Here is a 20,430-nt window from a genome sequence, read left to right as displayed (position 1 = left end):
CTGAGGATGAGTCTGAAGCGCTGCATGCTTAATGCTCCTAGTTAGCTGTTAGCTGCTAGCTAATGCCGTCCAAAACTGAGGCTGATTAACATTTAAGTAGGAACGTGTCACTGCAGTCAACTAGTTGTATACATGGTAAAAGTCTGTTTTATTTATGTATTCAACTATTTTTTTGTGTGTAAAATGACTTTGGGTTACGTTGTTTAAAAAATATGTTATTCTGACATCATCACGTTCTGTTTGTGTTTCTCTAAATAGAATAACTAATAACACTGAATGCAGTCACCTATAACAGTCTGTACATGTTTTATTGAATGTTTTATAGCATGATAAAATCATCAAGTGAGCATTTCATTTCTGTGAATTTGCCACACAGTGACACTCAGCCCGTTACAAATGATAGAGGTTGCCACTTGAGCAGCAGGAGCATCAACCGCAGCTTACATCTCCTTAATTACTTAAGTTTTCTTTATTTAACTACAGGTAGCAAATGAAGATGTACTAATTTTGTTGAGACATGTGAAGTGAGTTCAGACAGGTGAAAATAATAGTATGTGAAGTTAATTAACTTTGCTTTTGTCCCCATTCCCTCAGTGCTCATTACCTTTAAAAGGAGCCACACACTGGCAGAAGTAATTACCAGGCTGGTCAATGCAAGTGGCGCCGTTCTTGCAGGGAGATGAAGCACACTCATCAATGTCAAGTTCACATTTGGTACCTTTGACAGAGAAGAACACAGATTAACAAATATGTTATGTTGAGGAGTGATTGACATAAAGGTCTGCGTAGGTGATGCTTAATGAGCAGTCTATGCAGAATGACAGGCTTGTTACCATCAATTCATCAGAGTTGAATATTTCAGATAAACAACATAAACCTGAAATAACTGGGTTAGTGCTTTTTTGCAAATAACTTTTTTTTTGGGGAGACCTTTTAATACCAAACAGACAGAGAATGGAAAAGCTGATTATAGTATACTGAAGTGCTGAATACAGCTATAATACCTGAGAGGGCTTCCCGTGGTGCTGCAGGAAGGAACATGGAAAAGCAAAGAACATCCTCTCTCTCCATTTCAGATATAATTTCTAAATTTTCTTGATCCCATTATCCATAAGAAGAGAAACCGGCTCCTTTGTGATCATAATTCAGCACTGCACTGATGTCTATTGTTGGTAACGCACTATGAATCCTGCTCTGTGGAAATTATTAAGTAATTGTAGAAACGATAGTTCAAAAGTCATTACTGTGTGACATCAGTGAGGGGGAAAGCTTTATCTTTGGTTTAATCTATAGTAGTCTTTGTACTGTGAACAGTGGACACCAAAACACCACATGGAGAGAAAAAAATTGACTTCTAAATATGTGCAAATCTTAGTCTGGAAGTGCTGATGGCTGCTGACTCCACATTGAAAAAGTACCTGTTGCAACAGCACTGCATAATTCATGAATAAAGATGTATGAATGTGCTGGTAAAACTGGAGACATGCACAGTAAAACAAATATAAGGCAGCGGTTGCATGTTTTTAATGGACTGTGTAGGATATAAACATTACGAGTAACGCATAACATAGTTGTACACAAGAGCCATGGAACACCTTTGTTACACAACATTTTGAAAAATAAATTACATGTGCTGTAGGATGCCATCCATCAAGTACTGTGCATTTTATTTTGTGAAAATATAAACACTGCTCCTGAATTAAGAGCAACCACTAACCTGTAAATCCAGGCATGCAGACACACCCGAAGCCATGAACAAGGTCAACACACGTGGCATTGTGCAGACAGGGAGAGGACACACACTCGTCTATGTTGACTTCGCAGTAGTCCCCTGTTATATCAGGACATTAAAAACAAAAAGGAGCTGTGGTCATCATGCAGATTTAATATGCAAAATGTTATGATTTGCATTCCATTTGAGCTCCAAATTAGTCAAATATGTGGCATTTAGCTTAATGTCTCTGCATGGGGAATTTGAAATTTGATGACTGGTGACAAACTGAATTCATTGGTTGTAGTTTATTTTGACAGTTCATGTAAACATCCTGCAATAGAAAAACACATTTACAGTTGTGTGGCAAAATTAATTTGACACTGGTATTTTGTTTTGAAAAAGGGGACTAAATAAGAGCTTTAAGTCCAGATACAGGTAAACGACTTTCAGTACAGCTCCAGTAAAACACATGCTCTTTCTGTACATGAGGCTCGTACAAAGTGTGAAATGCCAACGTGATAACAGGTCTTTGAATTACAACAACATCCCATGTAATTACAGTGTACTGTTTGTACTGCTCTTCTAACACCAAAGGATAGAGCTCATTTTATATCATCGCCTCGAGTGAGGATGTGGCCAGAAGGCTTGCAGGAGGTAAGTGTTGACACACTGTGTTCTTCTTCTTCTTCTCCACTCACATGGTCACTGTGGCCAAAAATAATGTGAACACTCTGGGGACAACCAAGGACTTTATAATTTCACTAATTAAACACTATACTTGCAGCTTTATTATATACTTCAAGCTACATGCCATTTTCTGCTCTCAGATTCAAGACTGCACATAGTAGTTAAAATGTGTTTAATTATACACGTATATTAGTAGAAAGAACTCACACTGGTTAATTATGATCCACATGATTGAACCAACATCTTGCTCCTCTACTTATGTTTCCAAATGTAAACTCCCCAAGATAATTCAAATGTAACACGCATCTTATTAGTTTGTGACATTGATTTTAGCTTACAGAGCAATGAATACTGTTTATGTTTAATCCAACATGGTACAGCGCATCACTTCCCATACACAGTATGAGTAGAGATGGCTTTTTTTTTTTCCTTAGTCACATAAACAACATAGTCCTGATGGGATTCCTGTGGCTCCTCTGTCACTGCTCCCAATAAAAGACTTCCATTATTGTGAGGCATCAAGGTTGAATGGAATGTAATCAAAAACTGCTGGTTGCCATAAATCCTAAACAGGTGCCGATAAACAGCATAAAGTGTAGCATACCTTTCCATTAGTACAGTGTATTTAGAGTACAGCATTGCCCAACAGTTTCTTGTATTAAGGACATTATCTAAAACTATATCCACATTAGTATAATTTCCGCAGTTCAGCTGTGGTTGAAGAGCAAGTAGAAAAATAAATAAATAATTCCCCACTTTGCATTAATGTTTATGCTGTAGCATTTGCAAGGGGATTGACGGCATGTGATGGTATGCCATACTTTACATACTGTGTCAAACTGGCGTGGAAGTAAAAAGTGAAATATAAATAGTTGGCCAAACAGACTGTAAAACAGACATCAGAAGAGAGAACATGCTGAACACAGCGCGGCTCAGCAAACTTGGCTGGAAGTTGTGTGTCATGGAGAGCAGGAAGATACATTTATAGCAGGTGTTCAACTGCCATATTATACATTTTCTATCCAAAAAGCCTGCATGGACATACAGAACAGATAGAGAGGGAAATAATACTTAAATATGCACTGAATGTGTGCAATGGGTTGAAATTGAATACCTCTCTGGTTAAGGCACACAAAATGAAGAAATTTTATGCTTGAAATATTTAGTCAAACTGTAGCCAAGCAGCCTTGTTTTGGTGAGAAAAGGTGTCATTTTTAGAGTAATCACATCAACACGGTCATCACATGTGTGACAAACTAGTTCAGACTTAAAGGTAGGGTAGGAGATTTCATTCTGATGCACTTTTTGTTAAATTAGTGTAACTTATCTTTACAATCCAATAGCACCCAATTAGTTCGGCAGTTTCTCATTAAAACAAAGAATATTATCATCTGTAGAAGCTATAAAATGCTAAAAACATCAGCTATCCTCCGGGTGGACCCTGTGCGGAGTATTGGCTGGTTGTCACTCTCTTCCTGCTCTGCGCGAACCAGAGAGGTACGTGCATGATGGCCGAAGTCACAGACCGCAGCTCGTCTTCAGGTAATGCCATGTGATTGGGAGCCGTGGCTTCGGGGTGAGCTCCGAGAGAAAGGGGCGTGTGTTTACTTTCAAAATCTGGCTGACTCTCACTGAGTTTTCAAAATCTCCTACCCTACCTTTAAGTTAACAACTGCTTGGATGATGCACCTGCCGTATCTGTGGTTGAGGTCATTTTTGAGATATGATGTCACCTTACTAGTACTTGTAAAATCTTTGGAGTGAATCATAAGGCCGTAACATTTACGCTTGATTGTTGGAACCATTTGAGGCTTTCCACAGAAACTATGGCTACGTTTCAGTCTATTCATTATATTTTCATATATAGTCATACATTTTTTTTCAGCGCTAAAAATGAACTAACATGCAGACTTTTCAAGTTTCATTCCAACACGGAGAGGCTTGAGCAGCCGGGTAAAAACATATAAAATACCTGTGAGCCCACGAGGACACTGACAGCTGAACGAGTTGAGCTCATCTACGCAGGAGCCTCCATTTCGACAGGGCTGGCTGAGACATTCATTCACTTCAATCTCACAGTTATTTCCTAAGAAAGTATGAAAGTAGCAAAAATTGCTTCTGTGAATAAAATGCCACTTTAACTCACTAAGAATAACTTCAAGAAAGCTCTCACTTACCAATAAATCCAGGTGCACAGAAGCAATTGTAGCCATTCAGAGTATCTTTACAAATACTCAGGACTCCACAGGGCTCTCCCACACAGTCATCAATGTTTATCTCACAGAACTGCCCTGTTAAGCCTGCAGAGAGAGGATCAGAAGTTGTGTTAAATTTCACCAGCATTCCTTAAAAATGTTTTGTAACTGCTTAGTAAAACCTCTCGTATTGATGATACAGTTAGTTTGCTATAATTGCATTGATGGTTGGATGATTTAAAACTTACATAAATACATCTGTGCTTCATTTTTTTTTTTTTTTGACTCACACTTGGATAAATTGCTGGAGACCAAAGTAAGTGCAGTGTCAAGTCGAGTCATTTGGATGAGTGGTCATCAAATTTTGGCCAAAAGCTGTTTTCTGTTACATTTTCACAACAGTCAGTAAAGCCCTATAAGAAGGAGGCGACTGCATGGGGTCCCAGGCTGTTAGGGGGTCCCTGAGGGCTGACACTCCCCCAGCAGTGAATACAACACGCTCCTCCTTCAACAGCCAAAAAAAAGGCAAGATTCACAGTGTAGCACAGTTGTCACTCAGCCCTCTGCTGACATTTTGTCTGTGGAAAAATGTTATATGTTACATAAACTCCAATATACACCTGTAAGAATAAAACACATGAATTAAAGATGTCTGTTCACAGACATTCACAGACTGTGTGGTAAAACAATACACCAGGTACCATTGACGTCATAATTTCCCCTCACACCACAGAATAAAAGGAGCACAAACTATCAGTGTAATTAGAAAAAAATGCTGAATTACTTACTTTAAAATTCAAAGTCATCTTATTACCTTGGAAATCTGTGGCGAAGACTCTTATATACATGAGAACAGGATGACTGTATATACCCCCTCTCTTGATAAAACCCTAACAGAAGTCTCCTAAGTGGGCAAACAGACAATCTAAGCACCACTTTGAAGTTATCTTACAAACTGATGATCTGAGCCCTGACTTACACATTCCATGAGGATGTTAAGTGTTGTTGCTTAAGGCCAAAGAGATTAGACTCCTACTGAGAAGAAAGGTGAACAAGTGAAAGCATCAGACTGGGTGTGTGTGTGTCTGCGATATATACATGATTCATTTAAGGAAAGAAGCACATGTAAAAAAAAAAAAAACATGGCAGGTGAGCCTACCTGGTAAACAATCACACTTGAACCCTCTCTGCAGATCCACACACACTGAACTGTGTTGACACAGGCCGTCAACACAGTGCTTTATAGGTGTCCTACAGCGCGGACCAGTGTACCCATGTTGACACACACATCTATAAGTATTTTCCAGCTCTTCACAGAGGAGAGTCCCCTCAGGGTCGCAAGGATTTGACACACATTGGCTCACAGATGAGGAGCAGTCTTTGCCATGGTACCCTGTAAGAGGTGGGATCAAAGCGGTGATTGATGTGCAGTGCTGTGTACAGTAGTATCTTCATGCCTTCCCGCATCTGGCAAAAATCATGGATTGAGATTTCATGTGATGTTGTCGTTGCCAGTGTTTTGCGTCCCCGCTGATTTACATAATTCAACCAGCCAGAGCATAAAGCTAAAATCAAGGAAGGATTTCACCAGCCAACAGAAGAGACAGAAACACAGCAGAGTGTGGCTTTTTCACCCATTGTAACTAATTTGTGGATTTGCTTTCTATTAGTATTCACTTAGTGGGAAAAGCTGTGTTTCTGATTCCACAGTCATAGGCGACACTAAGGTGCATTAACAACTGAGTTTACAAAAAGGATTGATGTACAATTAAGCAAGACGGGGACGTGGCGCGCTGCGGTTATGATGATTATCGAGCTTAGAAAAATATTTCACTGAGCGTCTACATTTCCGGGTGAATTACTGTAGCAATGACTAAAGAGCAAAAGCTTGGCTTCACACATTTATCAAAACAAAGATTAAGCTTAGCAAATTCAAGCCAATCCACTGTGTAAAAAGGGTTTAATACCTGCAGGGCAAATGCATTGGATTTCTCCTGCTAAGTTGTGCGAGCAGGTTCCTCCATTTTTACAGAAGTCCACCTCTGATGTGCATGTAGAGAGAGATAGGGAGCAATTCTTACCTGAAATGTAAATAACAGCAGTTAATGTATGTTTATAAGACGAACACAAACCAAAGGGAGGAAAAAAAGATTGCATTACCTTCCTAATGGCATGTTTCAATAATGAGCCATACAAATGAGTTTGCAGCAAGGAACAACCATTAAGGTGATGGGAGGTGCACACTTTCCATCACTGCTCCTTATGGTCTGTTTATATATATAGAAACATATCTGACCTCATCACGACATCTTAAACCGGGATGTGCTGGCTATAATTACGGCTCCATTTTCAGTAAATACAAAATGAGAAAACAAATGTGTTTTAGGATATTAATGTAGCTATTGTAGCTTTGAGAGCTCTTTTTAACTTCCTCAAATTATCTATAAGTCAGGAGTCGAGCTCCTCTGTACAGATACAAAAGACAGTGACAGGGTAATCAGGAACCAAGTGAAGGACATCTGGAATAATCCAATTAGTGATCTACATTTGGACAATCAGCTCCTTCCAGAAAGGGCTGTTGACTCTGAATCACTTTTTGCCAACTGGATTCAAATAAATTACAAATGTAAAACGATCAAAAAATTAAAGGCTAATAAAAAGCAAACCTCAGCAGGAGACACTGTACTTGTACTTTTTCTACTAATTGCAATCAATGCATGCAGTCATGGATACTTTACTGTGCTTTTCAAAAATGAAAACAGTTAGCACTGTTACACAACTGCTGGCCTATGACCTGTGAATGTTTGTTGCTAAGCTGGAGTGGAAAGCATTTCCCAAACAAGACACAAACAAAAGAAAAGAGCCAGAATTTACATATGATGTCAAAACAAACCATCTTATACAGAGTGTTTAGAAGGACCGCACTAGTGTTGCTGTCAATGATTTGTCATATGTACTGCATGTCTCTCCAGTCTATTATTATGTATAGGATAACATTATGTGTTTTATATAATTTGAACTGTTTAAGTTTTCAAGTGCAGTCATTCTGAAATCTGTAATTGAGCTTTTACATTAAACATGGACACATTTTGATGGTTATCACTGCTCAAGAGTCCTCAATCTACATTATATTCATTGCTATGAAAATGATAACAGAGATAACTCACCAGCAAAGCCCGAAGGACAGATGCACTCATAGTCTGCAACCAGGTCAATACATGTGGAATTATTGGCACAGTATCCATGGGCACATTCATCATAGTTGATTTCACAGTTCAATCCAACAAAGCCTGGCATATAGAGCAAAAGAAAAATCTCATTATAGATGACGTGTGAATCGGTAACCACCTGTAAAACAGCAGCATTTCATTTCTGTATTTTTTTACTGTAAGCTCATCACCAGTTATCAAGTGCCAGCAAAGACAGTCTGTATTTAAGGGGATAAATTATACGTCTCGCATTGTGGGCCAACCTGATTAATACTTTCTCCATGGTGATTAATTTTAACTTGCATCAGCACATTTGATGTTTTAAAAATAAAAGGTTAAAGTCATCAAGTATAAGTGAGTGCTGCCAATTTTTGACATTTTAGTCCCCCATAAATATATTCCACCGCATGGTCACGCTACAAAATGACTATCATTAGCACTGTCACACACCGCAGCTACAAGAGGCCCATGACTAATGCTTGCCTATCAGCACCATCGGTGCAGGTCAAATTCTCATCATTTCTCAAACTGACCATGGAACCAATTTCCACCTCTCTCCATGTCATAAAATTTGACAATTATCCTGACTTCATTAAAAATGCATAACAGTCTTCACCCGCAATCAAGGTTTAATCAGAGGTATGTCTCACAGGTAAGATGTCAGCTGGACCAAGAAATTATTAGAAAAATAGCTGCGGTTTATTCCTTCTTACACTAATAATGCAAGTGACCATTTCTGATGGAACAATTTGTATGTGATCCGAGGCATCTAATCAAATATACGTTAACCTTACGGCAAAGCCAGGACACATGAGAAAACATGGAATTGAAAATCATCACGAGTGAAGATAGCAATCAGCATCATCTCATAAAAAAAGGCGCCTTTTTGTTGTACACAGGTTTTAATTCTGACTACGTGACTGATTCTGGGTCCTCCCTCCTTTAGCTGCTAATCATGCAAAATCACCTGCAGTGTTTGATTAGGACCCTGAACATTGCACAGCACAAAGCTATACAGGAAATAAGATCATATTGAATCTACAGTCAGTTTTCTGAAAGCATTTTAGGAGCTGTAACCTCACTTTTGATAGTTCTGATGTACTAAAGTTTCTTTTCAGGCTGGGTAAAGAGGGGTCTGGAGTATTTTTCAATTACTTTAATACATTAATGAGTTCTGGAGAGGAGAATGTTGGAGGAACTGGTTCGAGGTATAGATTGAATTTACGTTGTAATTGCCGAAATGATTAAAAATGTAATTATTATAAATCTCTCTGAGGTATGGTATTCATTTTTGATTCTTTTTTGATTTATAACTGACAGTTAAACTATGATTGGGCTAGTTGATGATATGACTCATCATCTGGAAGAGCAAGGAATTAGTTTTTTCTTCCTAATAATTCCATAAACACATTCAGGACATGGATTAGCTTTATTAAAACTATACTGCACATTAAACATGGGCCAGAAATTATGAGTCCATCATGATAAAAAATCCTAATCTGTTGATCTACATGATTATTTTTTTAAAATCAGCATCTTAATTTAATATTACCTTGCAAGGCCAATGCTGATGTTAAGTCCTCCACTTTGGACTTATACAATATACAATACAATCACTGTCCTGACCTGACAAGCACCTACAACTTGGACAAGCCTCCTGTTTAACATGTAGTTTTAACCACACGGTCACAATTCTGCGTCAACATATTACTCATCCTGTTCTGACAACAGACACTGAAAAAAAAATATGTAGATGTGAACTCATGAGAATTCAGCTGCATTTAAATACAGGATGTGTGTGTACAGAGGGTAGGAGAGAAGCACACAGGTGTAAGGGGCTCAACTGACACCAGCAAATCCTACCAGACATTTTTTACAATTATGTATGCTCAGAGGTGGGTGTGATTTTTAAATCTGAAAATAAACCAGTATGGGAGTGCAGTTGAGTGTGCAATCATTTGCATATATAAATGCAGATTGATTGTCTTCCCATTGACAGGAGACAAGTTTCCCTGTCTCTTTCTTTATAATCCCACACGCACTGCTGGAATAGAGGGTTGAAATCAGCAGGCAGGCCCAATGCAGTTACTTTTTTTTTTCTACGTCATTACTTAAGTTCAACTCAGAAATGTAGTAAATTTCTGGCTACACCTTTTCCCAGCAGACATTGGAGATGAAAAGATAATTTTCCTTTTCATCTCCATTTGATCATTTAGCAGTAGGATTGAGGAATAAGCCTCCAAACAGCTGAGCAGTGAAAGATTGAGTGTTAAATGGGCTTTTTCATTCATGACAGTCTCACAACTTGAGGGGCTGAATTCACATTCACTTGACTGCACACTTAAAACACCAACAAAGGTCTGAATTAACCACATAATCTTATCATCTCCGCTGCTGTAGGGGGATATAATTGCATTGCAACTTACCCTCTGAGCACAAGCACTGATACAGGTCAATGCTGTCCACACAAATACCACCATTCTGACATGGCTTTGATTTACACTCATTGAGATTTACTTCACAGAATGACCCTCCGAACCCTGCAGTACATGTAAAGAGGGGGGAGAAAAAAAAGCAGTGTTATTGGAATCCTTTTCGCCTGGTTTCACTCCTAAGACAATTAGGATCAGCATGACTTTGTTTTCACAAACAAAAGCTGCTTTTCAAAGCTTGTATTGATTCAAAACGCTTGCAGGGCAAATGCAGACTCAGCTCACTGGATCATTTAATCATGTTTAATAAGAGCCAGTCATTGCCCTTCTGATTTATTACATTAAACAAGCCAAATCTAGTGATTTTTAACATCAAAGTCAATCTATACACAAAGAGTAGCACATGAAACAAATAACATGCATCAACGCACACGTGTAAATGCACTCACACAGCGCGGAGTCCATTAAAAAGGAAAGAAGCATACCACTGTTTAAGGCACATTATTGCTGACATACACAGGCTGTATGTGGGTTAACCCCAACACTTATCTAGCATAGAGCATTTGTTACTTTATGGGTGTACACTCTGAACAGGCAAGGACTAAAGGGAGCATATACAGATATGGAGATGTTTCTCACAATTAGGAGTATTGTGAAAATGAATATAAAAAGAACAGTCACAGAATCTGTTTTACTGCAAAATAAGCAGTTTTTTTTTCCCTGCAAAACAAAAACGGCAGCCGAACAAAAACAACTGCTGCACAGCGAAGACGGGAAAAAAAACAAAAAACCTGCTGGATGACAAAAACTGTCTCATGCCAAGGAGAGCTTCTGATGAAACAAATCATGGAGCTCACATAATTATGTGGCAAAAAATAAGTCTTGCACTGCAAAGTTGTTCCTTTGAAACAATCCTAAATGTACAACAAAACAACGCTGCTGTCAAGAAATTGTTTCTTTGTTTGATGAAATGTTGCTAAATCGGCAGGAAAGAGAGTTTAATCGCTTTAAAATATCTAGGAAGAACATTTCCATCAAACTAGCACACACACACAAATCATGCAAAAATAATACAGACAACTCCACCAGTTCCACTTCAGGGATGTGATTAAGTGTATGGAATGAATACTTGGTCAAAAAGTTGACAGCGTGGGCCATAAAGAGGAGGGGTATGAGTAACATGTTTTGCAACACTTTAGGTTGGCAAGCATTTGATAATATGGATGCCAAGACTGCCGACCTGAAACATCCAGACAAGACATCACTCCAGTTTGCCCTTGAGAAGTGTTCTGAGGAGAGCAGCTCGCTGCAGGTTGCTTTCATTTACATAAGAAATCACTCACAATCCTTCACTTTGACATCAGCAGAGCACAAATACAACAGGAGTAATGAAGTTACCGTTATTGATTGGGTTACATGAACTTCTATGTAACAATCATTCTACGAGAAGGGATACTTGAGTTGCTGTGGAGTGGTGTCAACTGGATTATGATCGGTAACGCAAGCAAAGGTTTTTATTTCAAGTACCCATAACCATGTCCAGGAATAAGTTGCATGCGTTCCTGTGCATGAACATAAAGTGTCATACCGACCTCTTACAACATGAAACGACACGTGACAGGTTGAACCTCTTGCTCGTGTCTTCTCCCTGCCACCTCTGGCAGCAACTGCTGTGATAACATGGTCATCCACGTGGAAGAGGGTCAAAAGGATTTGACTGACTAATGTATCCATTGGCAACAGAGCGCTGTTGATGAGGTCCTGCCCACTTCAAAAAATATACAAGTACTTTTAGTTTCTGTTTGGATGAGCCTTGAATTATGATGTTTTAATCATGACAGCTGCCATTCGTTGTATTGATAGAGACAAACCATACAGAGCAACACTGGGTGGTGCATTCTCAGGCCAATACAGCCGACCAATCAGATTGGACTTGTCAGGAAGAGGTTAGCCTCCCTAGCTGTTTTTTTCCCCCAAAAGCATTCATACATGACAACAAACTACATATGAGGTATTAAGTAAAAGGTCTTGCTCCTCACCTCTTTCACATGTACAGGAGACATTCTGTCCATCCTTAGTCTCAGCACATACAAGTGTATGTTTACTGCACAATCCCAACGAGCAAAGGTCAACATCCACGGAGCAATCTTTCCCTTTGAATCCTAAAAAAAAAAACATTAACACAATGCAAATGGTAAAATCAGCAAATTACCAGGAAACCATCCCACAAGTAATGAATTCATAAAACAAGTGTAACACACAGTATGCAACACATCTTTATGGCTGTGTGTTTTATTAGCTGGAGACACCTTTTCTTTAGCAGATTAATGATGCTATTGATTGTTCCCCTTGCAATCTACCTGCTATGCAGTATGCTAATTGAGTGAATCATTGACAGAGACCTACTGTAGCAGACTGATCTATATCACATTTATCTGTACCCAGCAAGCGCACATCTGCATGTCACTGATAGATAACCATGTCAATATCTATTGTTGTAAATAAAGCGCAGACAGATGGTGTGACACGATGCTCATTACATGTGTTTACCTAAATAAAGATGACTTAAAAGGGGACTCCAGAACCAAATCGCTTTGTTTTTGTGTCCCCCTGACATCACGCAGTGTGGCCTGTGCACAAAGTGATGTAGGTGACAAACATGCAGCCAATTACCACAAACCTTATTAAGCCTGTTGCTTCTTTCTTTGTGGTCCGTTTGGCTGAAAGCAGTCTTGACTTTATATTGTAACCCACACCTGGCCTTACTTTACATCTATCTAGATGTTTGATGACCTTCCAACTACCCTTTTCCCATCATATTATGTATTGCCTTGACTAGTTAATGGACAGCTATTGCCTCCAACAGAGTGTTTCAGAAGTGTTTAATAACCAATTGTGCATGCAATTCACTCTGAGCTTAATGTTGCATGAAGGAATGTCACATTTACAGTGTCACAATCTCCAAATGGGACTCCCTTCTCTGTCTGACAGCTACGAGTGGCTCAGTCCGACCCTGCAGCAGAGGAAGATGGCTACAACTCAGTGCATTTCACTTTATTTTGAAAATAATCCGTAATACAAAAGCACACATTTATAGTTTTTCAAACAACCTTTTGTTGCTTTCATGCAAAATTTTCACTTGTAAGGGAGATTTTATATATTAATAGTACTTTTATTTAAGTAAAAGATCTAAATTCTTCCCCTGCGACTTGAGTCGGGTAATGAATGAAGCAACAAGTGATTAATTTTTATCCACATTTATGCAGCAGCAGATTTTAAAAACAAATCCTTCCAAACTGCATTTTCTTTGGTAAATTTATTACATTAAACATGTCAGGTTTAGTCAGTGAAAACATCAGGCAATGTTGTGATTGCTTCTAAATTACTAGTAAACGCTGGCTGGAATAAAATCTTATTTGCTGAACATTTGCAAATTTAGATGACACACACACATTGTGAGTCACACTGTAAAAATTGATCACAATAAGGGGGCACAACAGCAACATTGTGCATTTAAAAAAAATAATGGTAATAACTATATTTGTGAGTCTGACAGGAATTGGACATTCCCCAAAATCCACGGCTGCTGTCAACCATCTAGCACAGCTGCCAATCAATGTGTGTTTTGATGACGATCCAGATGCAGATTAAATATTTGTCTGTGCTGTCACAAAAACAACTAATTTAGAGGATTTGGCAACCTTGGCTGAATAATCCCTGAGAGCTTTCTAGGCAGTTTTGGTATAATTTCGGATAATAATAGGGATTTAAATGTAAATGCAAAAACAGTGAAACTGGAGGAACAAAGACGTGATTGTAGCTGCAGACAGGAAAAGGTGGCAGGATTGGGCCTGGATGTAGGATTCCGGGATTCTCCGTGTGTGTGTGTGTGTGTGTGTGTGTATTTTGTGGGGAGAAGCACTTAAACTTGACAGACCATTTATCTAATTGAATTTCTGAGAGGATAAAGTGATCAAAAGCACCTGTCCACCTATAAATCCGTCAGTGAAATTAAAACCGTAATGGAAGCTTTACTCACACATAGGTGCTCTGTTTTCTGCCCAAATCTAATTTGAGCAAAAGGCAGAAAATAGTAAGAGCATATTATTTACAGTGATGCATTTGCTGTGCCCATAATGTCATAAAAACGTACCATGTTACGGGCAGTGTTAGTAAATGTTTTAATGACTTCAGCCATATTTGTGTGTATTTATTGTGCAGTAAATTGGAGGTGTATCTGGCTGAAATAGCATTAACATTGATGCACAAGAAACATTAAATTTAAAACTTATGCCAGAGGGGTTAACTTTCAAAACAAAAACGGTATAAGGGCTATTTTTCTCTGGCAGTTATGCACTCCCTGTTGCCCAGGCAGTCCTTATTATGGTTTGTTTGTTGTACAACATTATGACAACACAAGCCAGACCCATATGAATGCTTTCCTGAAAAGAAGCAACAATAAATACAGCGCTGCCCTCCTGAAGTGGCTCAGAGTGGCTGAAGCGAAAGAGGCAAAACACCACACACACCTGTTCTTCTCCTCATAGGGAGGAAAAAATAAAAAATGACATGTCTGTGCAGTTCTCCTTTCCCTTTGGGGACTATGAAAAGACAAATGTCCACCTTGGTGTTGTTTGCCTTTGACAACCACTGGACATCATTTTTTTTATGCTGAGTGTGAATTTATTACTAGCCAAAAAACATGCAACAACCAAGAAGAAAGGAAGCCGTGAGGACCCAAAAACTGCACTTCCTTGTACGGCCACTAGATGTTGGCTCTGACATCAATACGCCAAACTTGAAAGACGACCTTGACAACAAAACCAGTAATTCTTCTATTTATTCAGAGTGCAGGGCATGAGGAATTCTGAGAGCTCAGGTTTACATGAATGACACAACCCAAAAACACACATAATACCACAGCTGTTGCAGATGGACTTAGAACCACAAAAGCTGACCAATTGCCCAGTCCTAGAGTGTATTTGGATGTCCTGTCAACACCTGTGTTTTGTGGGTTTTATTTTCAAATATTTGTCTGTAAATCCTGCTTCTGTGGATTGTGGCTGTTTACAAGGAGAATGTGACATTGGTCTTGTGGGCCGGCTGCAGCATTTCTGACTTGTGCAATCAAGTAGTGATTAAGCATTTTATTACCAGAGGGCATAGTAAAATCAGCCACACACACACACACACACACAGAAACACAGCACCTCCCTGTGTTATGTACTGATTATAAGTCCTTCCTGGAACATGTGTTATACATAAATGTCAAATATGTACAAATTGGTAAATCAGGCTGTCACTTGATTAAAGAACAAGCTGCTTACATGTGTTAGTGCTTAACAAGAAAGAAAACAAGTGTTTTTTCCCTTTTACTGACGTCAACATTGGTTTTAGAAAATAAACAAACTCTTGAAACCCCAATCTGTATTACAGATTTATTATGTCTCTTTTCTTTGTGCAGAGACTTTTTAAAAGCCTGCATTCAAACTTTCAAAAGACTCTTGTAAATGATAACCCTTTCTCTGCTATCTTTGGAAATGCATCTTAAATAAAAAAATCAAAAAAAAAAAAAATCATCACAAACAAACAAGTTTCACATAATCGCACGAGAAATAAACTTTCCATGTATTCCCAAGGTAGAGCTGCTACACAGAAAATTAATAGCGTGATATTTTTGTAAACATGCTCAATAATACACAAGTAGATGGTACTTACCAAGAGGACAGTGACAAATGTAGTCATTTATCAGATCCATACACGAGCCTCCATTTAGACATGGCTGCGACCAACAATCATTTACATTCTCAGAGCAGGTCCTTCCTGCAGGATAAAGAGGGAGAAACACATATTTATTGTTACCTGGAGTACAGTTTAAAATATGTTTCCACCAACCCACTCTGGGATTTCAAGAATTATTCAAGTGAAGCTCCAATACGTGGATAATATCTGTAACCACAGCAACGTGGTTTCTGTTTATTCAATAAGGCAGCACCAGGTTTACGGAAGGCATGATTTTATTTCATGAGGCAGCTGATTACTTCTGGCTCAAGCTGCAGTTAAATGATTATGTGTTCAGCATGATGTGCATTGCATGTATGTTCAAATGGTGCAAGTTCATTTTTTAGTGTCCTCAGGGCAGAAAGAAGATATGGAATTGATTGAAGATTTTACTGACAAATTTAAAGCTCCACTAGATCTGGCCTCTAGCAATATTTCAGACCTCTTAGTTCTCCGTGTGTGCCAGAGAACTCACCAAGAACTAACAGCCCGCCAACCACTGCTTCTCTATCAAAGGTAATTCGCCATTATGACCCCATACACAGGCAAGAGCTCTGTTAATCATTCACTGTAAGGTACTCACGTAATTAAGGTAGCTGCTGACTGTACCTCCTGCTGAAATATATTTTACAAGACAGGCTCTGCACTGCACACTCTTAAGCCTGCTTCCATATTACTTCCCCCACTGCCCAGTTTAGACATCCATATCACTCACAGCCAAGACTAATCATCAATGTCTAAACAGTAGTTACACTATTATTTATCCCATTTTCATTCCACATTATGTTGCATGATAATTGCTGCAGTAGCCTCTACTATATGTTACACTATAAACTGTAATAATAAAACCATATCATACTATCAAATGTGCATAGAACCTTGGACAGAGATAAGATGGCTACAAAACATGGTAAAAGATGTATTAAAATAGATCTCATTAGTACCCATGTCTAAGTATGTTTTAATAAAACATACTTAGCATAACCACTGCCAGTGGCTGACCTGATTAGTGATTAGTTGTCATCTATCGTCTTATCCGAGGTAAGGTGACCTAAGCAAATATAAGCCCAACTACCTCCTCTAGCTACTCCAGGAGGACACCAAGGTGTTCCCTGGCCAGCTGTGAGATATGATTTCTCCAGTGTATTTTGGGTCTACCCTTGGGCCTCCTCCTGGTTGAACATGCCAGAAACACCCCACCAGGGAGATGCCCAGGGGGCCCTTTACCAGTTACTAAATCGCCTATACTGGTGTTTAATTGAATATTTCAGTGGACATGTTCCCAGAAGCCAGACATCTATTTTTTAGCTGTCTCATTATTGCAGTCAAAGCACAGTAGTGTCCACCTTCTTGCTGTGGACATTTTACTATGCTATTTGTGTGCACAAAAGAATTCTCAATTTATTGCTAGCTGATATTATTGTTTTTTGTAAATACTGTACTCTTTAGAAATTGTGATGAACTTCAATAATGCTTTAAATATTTCGACACTAAAACCTCCTCTAAAGCCTGATATCAGTGTGGCTGCCACACTAATGACTGTAAACATAGTCGCACACGAATCAGATGGTCTCATACCCTCAAACCCTGGGGGACAGTGGCACCGATAATCACTGATTAGGTCCACACAGGTGGCACCACTTGAGCAGGGGAAGCTGTAGCACTCGTTTATTTCCACTTCACAGAGCGGCCCTTCAAATCCAAGCATGCAGCGACAGGTGAAGTTATACCGCTGGTCCAGGCAAACACCGTGTTCGGAGCAGCGATGGCCAGTGCAGTAATCAATGTCCTCTTCACAGTAGATGCCTGTGTATCCTCTGGGACAAAGGCAGCTAGCAACAGATTAAAGAGAATTTCTTATTACTGTATCGAGTAAGGACAATTCTCTCAACCCTGAAGGAAGAGAACAGTAAATGTCACGGCTTTTACAGTAATTGACACTCTGGTGACAGCATAGCCGGAAGACAATCAAGATTTGAACACTCACCTGTAACCATGAATCTCATCCACACAAGTGGCTCCATTCTGACACCAGTGTTGAACGCAATCGTTGACATTTGTACGGCAGTTTGGACCAGACCAACCAGGTGTACAGATACAGGTGTAGCTACTGGCGTTGTTCAACACACAGCGACCTCCGTTTGCACAAGGCTGTCGACAGGAAGATGGAAGATACAGATGAAGTGAAACTTCCATCATTCCGTATGGTAATATCGTAGATCAATCTGAGCTCATTCTGGTCCAAAATATAACCATTATTTTACAACGCAGGTCCTAATCATCTCTTGCTCCTGGCTACCTGAAAATGAGCTTCATTACAGACACATGGCACACTCATGAATACTGATTCATGCTTTATACTGGGTTCACTCAGTATTCCGTGTAGCATCTACATCATGTCTTACAAGACACAATCAATGGTCATTGAGGGCTGAACATCCCAGGAGCTCTGTGTAACAAAAAAAGATAGGCCTGCTCGCTGGTGCATGTGTGTATATATAGCAGAGGGGAAACAAAGGGACAGAGGAAGAGCTGGCTTGTGGGATGGTGTATAATGCAGACATCATGGCATTTTTGTACGAGGGCCAACACTTGCTCCACAGTGAGTGATCATCTCCATCTGTCATCTGAAGTAGCTCCTCTGTTCAGGTTTGGTTGCTTTTTTTAAACACACAGAGGGTCGATTTATCCATACATAAAGACATTCAAAAATACAGACATTGCAAATCTTCAATAGCACTCATCCACGACAGGTGGCAGAGGCCTTTTCAGGCTTGTAAATGTGTTCTCATTGTGCATGCCGAATGCAAAAACCTTGACAAACAATCGCACAATTCCAGCTTTGTCTTCTCCCACACTGTGACTGCTTAAAAATATCAAAGATACACAGCAGAGAAGGAAAAAGAGATAAAATGAAATTCAATGATTTAAACATGCTGGATACCGTCTATGGCCTGTATCTAGGTTAGGTCAGAGGTCAAACTCAAAGCAGGAATTTCAAACAGGTTTCCACAGTCTTTGTACAACTTTCTTACCAGTTTCCCCAGCGTGGGATGAATAAAGTACATCTATACCAACATACTGTACAGCTTCAACACCAGCTGTACTGTTTATGGATTATCAGATCTGCTGTTAATCTTATGCCTACTTCTTACTTGTGAAACAAAGGATTATTCCACATTATATAAAGAATATTATAAAATAATAACTTCTATATTCTTACTGAAGTTACCCAGGTTGAATTGTAATTTTGCAGATCTTTCTCATATGTTTTAACTCACACCAGCGATTCCCACATTCTCACACCTCCTGCCAAAGTGTCAAACTCCTCATTATGGAAATGCATCCATCATGTACCACCAACTCGTCTCAGTAGGTGTCAGTATGATTTTTCAAGTAAGCTCTGTGCCAGTTGTGTTTTCTTACATGACAAAAATGAACAAACAGTGTTGTAATCTCTCTAATTACATAAATAGGTTCTCATTAGTGTTACTGTTATGGTTCCCTGCTGTTGTGATAATGTTGCTGCACTGTTGTAGAGGATACATTGAAATGTGTTTAATTGAAACAAACAAAATATTAGTAGCTCTTTAATTCTACTGTTTACTACTTTACACTCTGAGAAGGAGTTCTGGCCACTGGGGTCCATAAGTCCACCAGCAGCACAGTATTTGTATCCCAGAAAATGGAGACCCATGGAACTAATCGATTTGGCTTTCTTGAAGTAGTAGACTGAGTGTTTCCACTGTTTCAAGTGTTCTTTTATATCTATAGATCAGGAGTTTTATGATCCAGGAAGCTGACACTTTGGGCATTGTTTGGGAGTTTGTGGATAACTTGCATTGTCTCACTCAAGGGAGATACCCAGCTATATGGTAATATACTACCATTGATCTTTCAAGGTTGTCGTATGGATCTTGTCAATGATCTCTTGCCATGTAACAGTCATCCAGGATGTGAATCCTCTTCTTATGCTATCTCTGCCATGATGGAGCACACTCCAGTGGTGATGCCACCATGTCCTTGTGGACCTTCTAATGCTAATGTTGACTTATTCTTATTCAAAATTTAAATTTCCAATACACCCAATAAAGACATGCCACAAATGTTCTTGACTTCAAACAACAACACTATCAAACAAACACCATGCACACTACACTATGATGTTTTTACCCACTTGAATGCTCTGAGGACAGGGTACACGGCAGGTGTATTCAAGGCCACGAGGGAGATCCACACACTGAGTCTTAGGTGGACATGTGTTGTTGGGCAGAGCACAGGCATCTATGTCAACTTCACAGTTCTTTCCTTGAAAACCTGCAAGAAACAATTTAACACACATACGCTGACTTGAGTAGCGGAAAGTAGATCTGAAACTAATGCCACTACCCCATCTCTAATTTATGTCAATG

The 20,430-nt window shown here is 39.2% G+C and overlaps 1 protein-coding gene across 1 annotated transcript in view; it reads right to left on the bottom strand.

The window, feature by feature from the left end:
• eys (eyes shut homolog) overlaps positions 1 to 20,430 on the bottom strand; it is a 137,955-nt gene that overhangs the window by 95,078 nt on the left and 22,447 nt on the right. Inside the window, exons 9-21 of the mRNA XM_028423552.1 lie at positions 20,196 to 20,335; positions 18,006 to 18,169; positions 17,597 to 17,850; positions 15,956 to 16,060; positions 12,277 to 12,399; positions 10,232 to 10,345; positions 7,764 to 7,886; positions 6,564 to 6,677; positions 5,756 to 5,989; positions 4,579 to 4,701; positions 4,374 to 4,487; positions 1,718 to 1,831; positions 605 to 718 (exon numbers count right to left, since the gene is read on the bottom strand). Coding sequence (XP_028279353.1) covers positions 605 to 718; positions 1,718 to 1,831; positions 4,374 to 4,487; positions 4,579 to 4,701; positions 5,756 to 5,989; positions 6,564 to 6,677; positions 7,764 to 7,886; positions 10,232 to 10,345; positions 12,277 to 12,399; positions 15,956 to 16,060; positions 17,597 to 17,850; positions 18,006 to 18,169; positions 20,196 to 20,335 — 1,836 coding nt within the window. The remainder of the gene's footprint in view (positions 1 to 604; positions 719 to 1,717; positions 1,832 to 4,373; positions 4,488 to 4,578; positions 4,702 to 5,755; positions 5,990 to 6,563; positions 6,678 to 7,763; positions 7,887 to 10,231; positions 10,346 to 12,276; positions 12,400 to 15,955; positions 16,061 to 17,596; positions 17,851 to 18,005; positions 18,170 to 20,195; positions 20,336 to 20,430) is intronic.

This window comes from Parambassis ranga, chromosome 15 (assembly GCF_900634625.1).
Source record: "Parambassis ranga chromosome 15, fParRan2.1, whole genome shotgun sequence".
Classification (NCBI taxonomy): domain Eukaryota; kingdom Metazoa; phylum Chordata; class Actinopteri; family Ambassidae; genus Parambassis; species Parambassis ranga.
The sequence above is the reverse complement of the archived record's forward strand: the minus strand, read 5'-3'. Positions and strand labels throughout refer to the sequence as shown.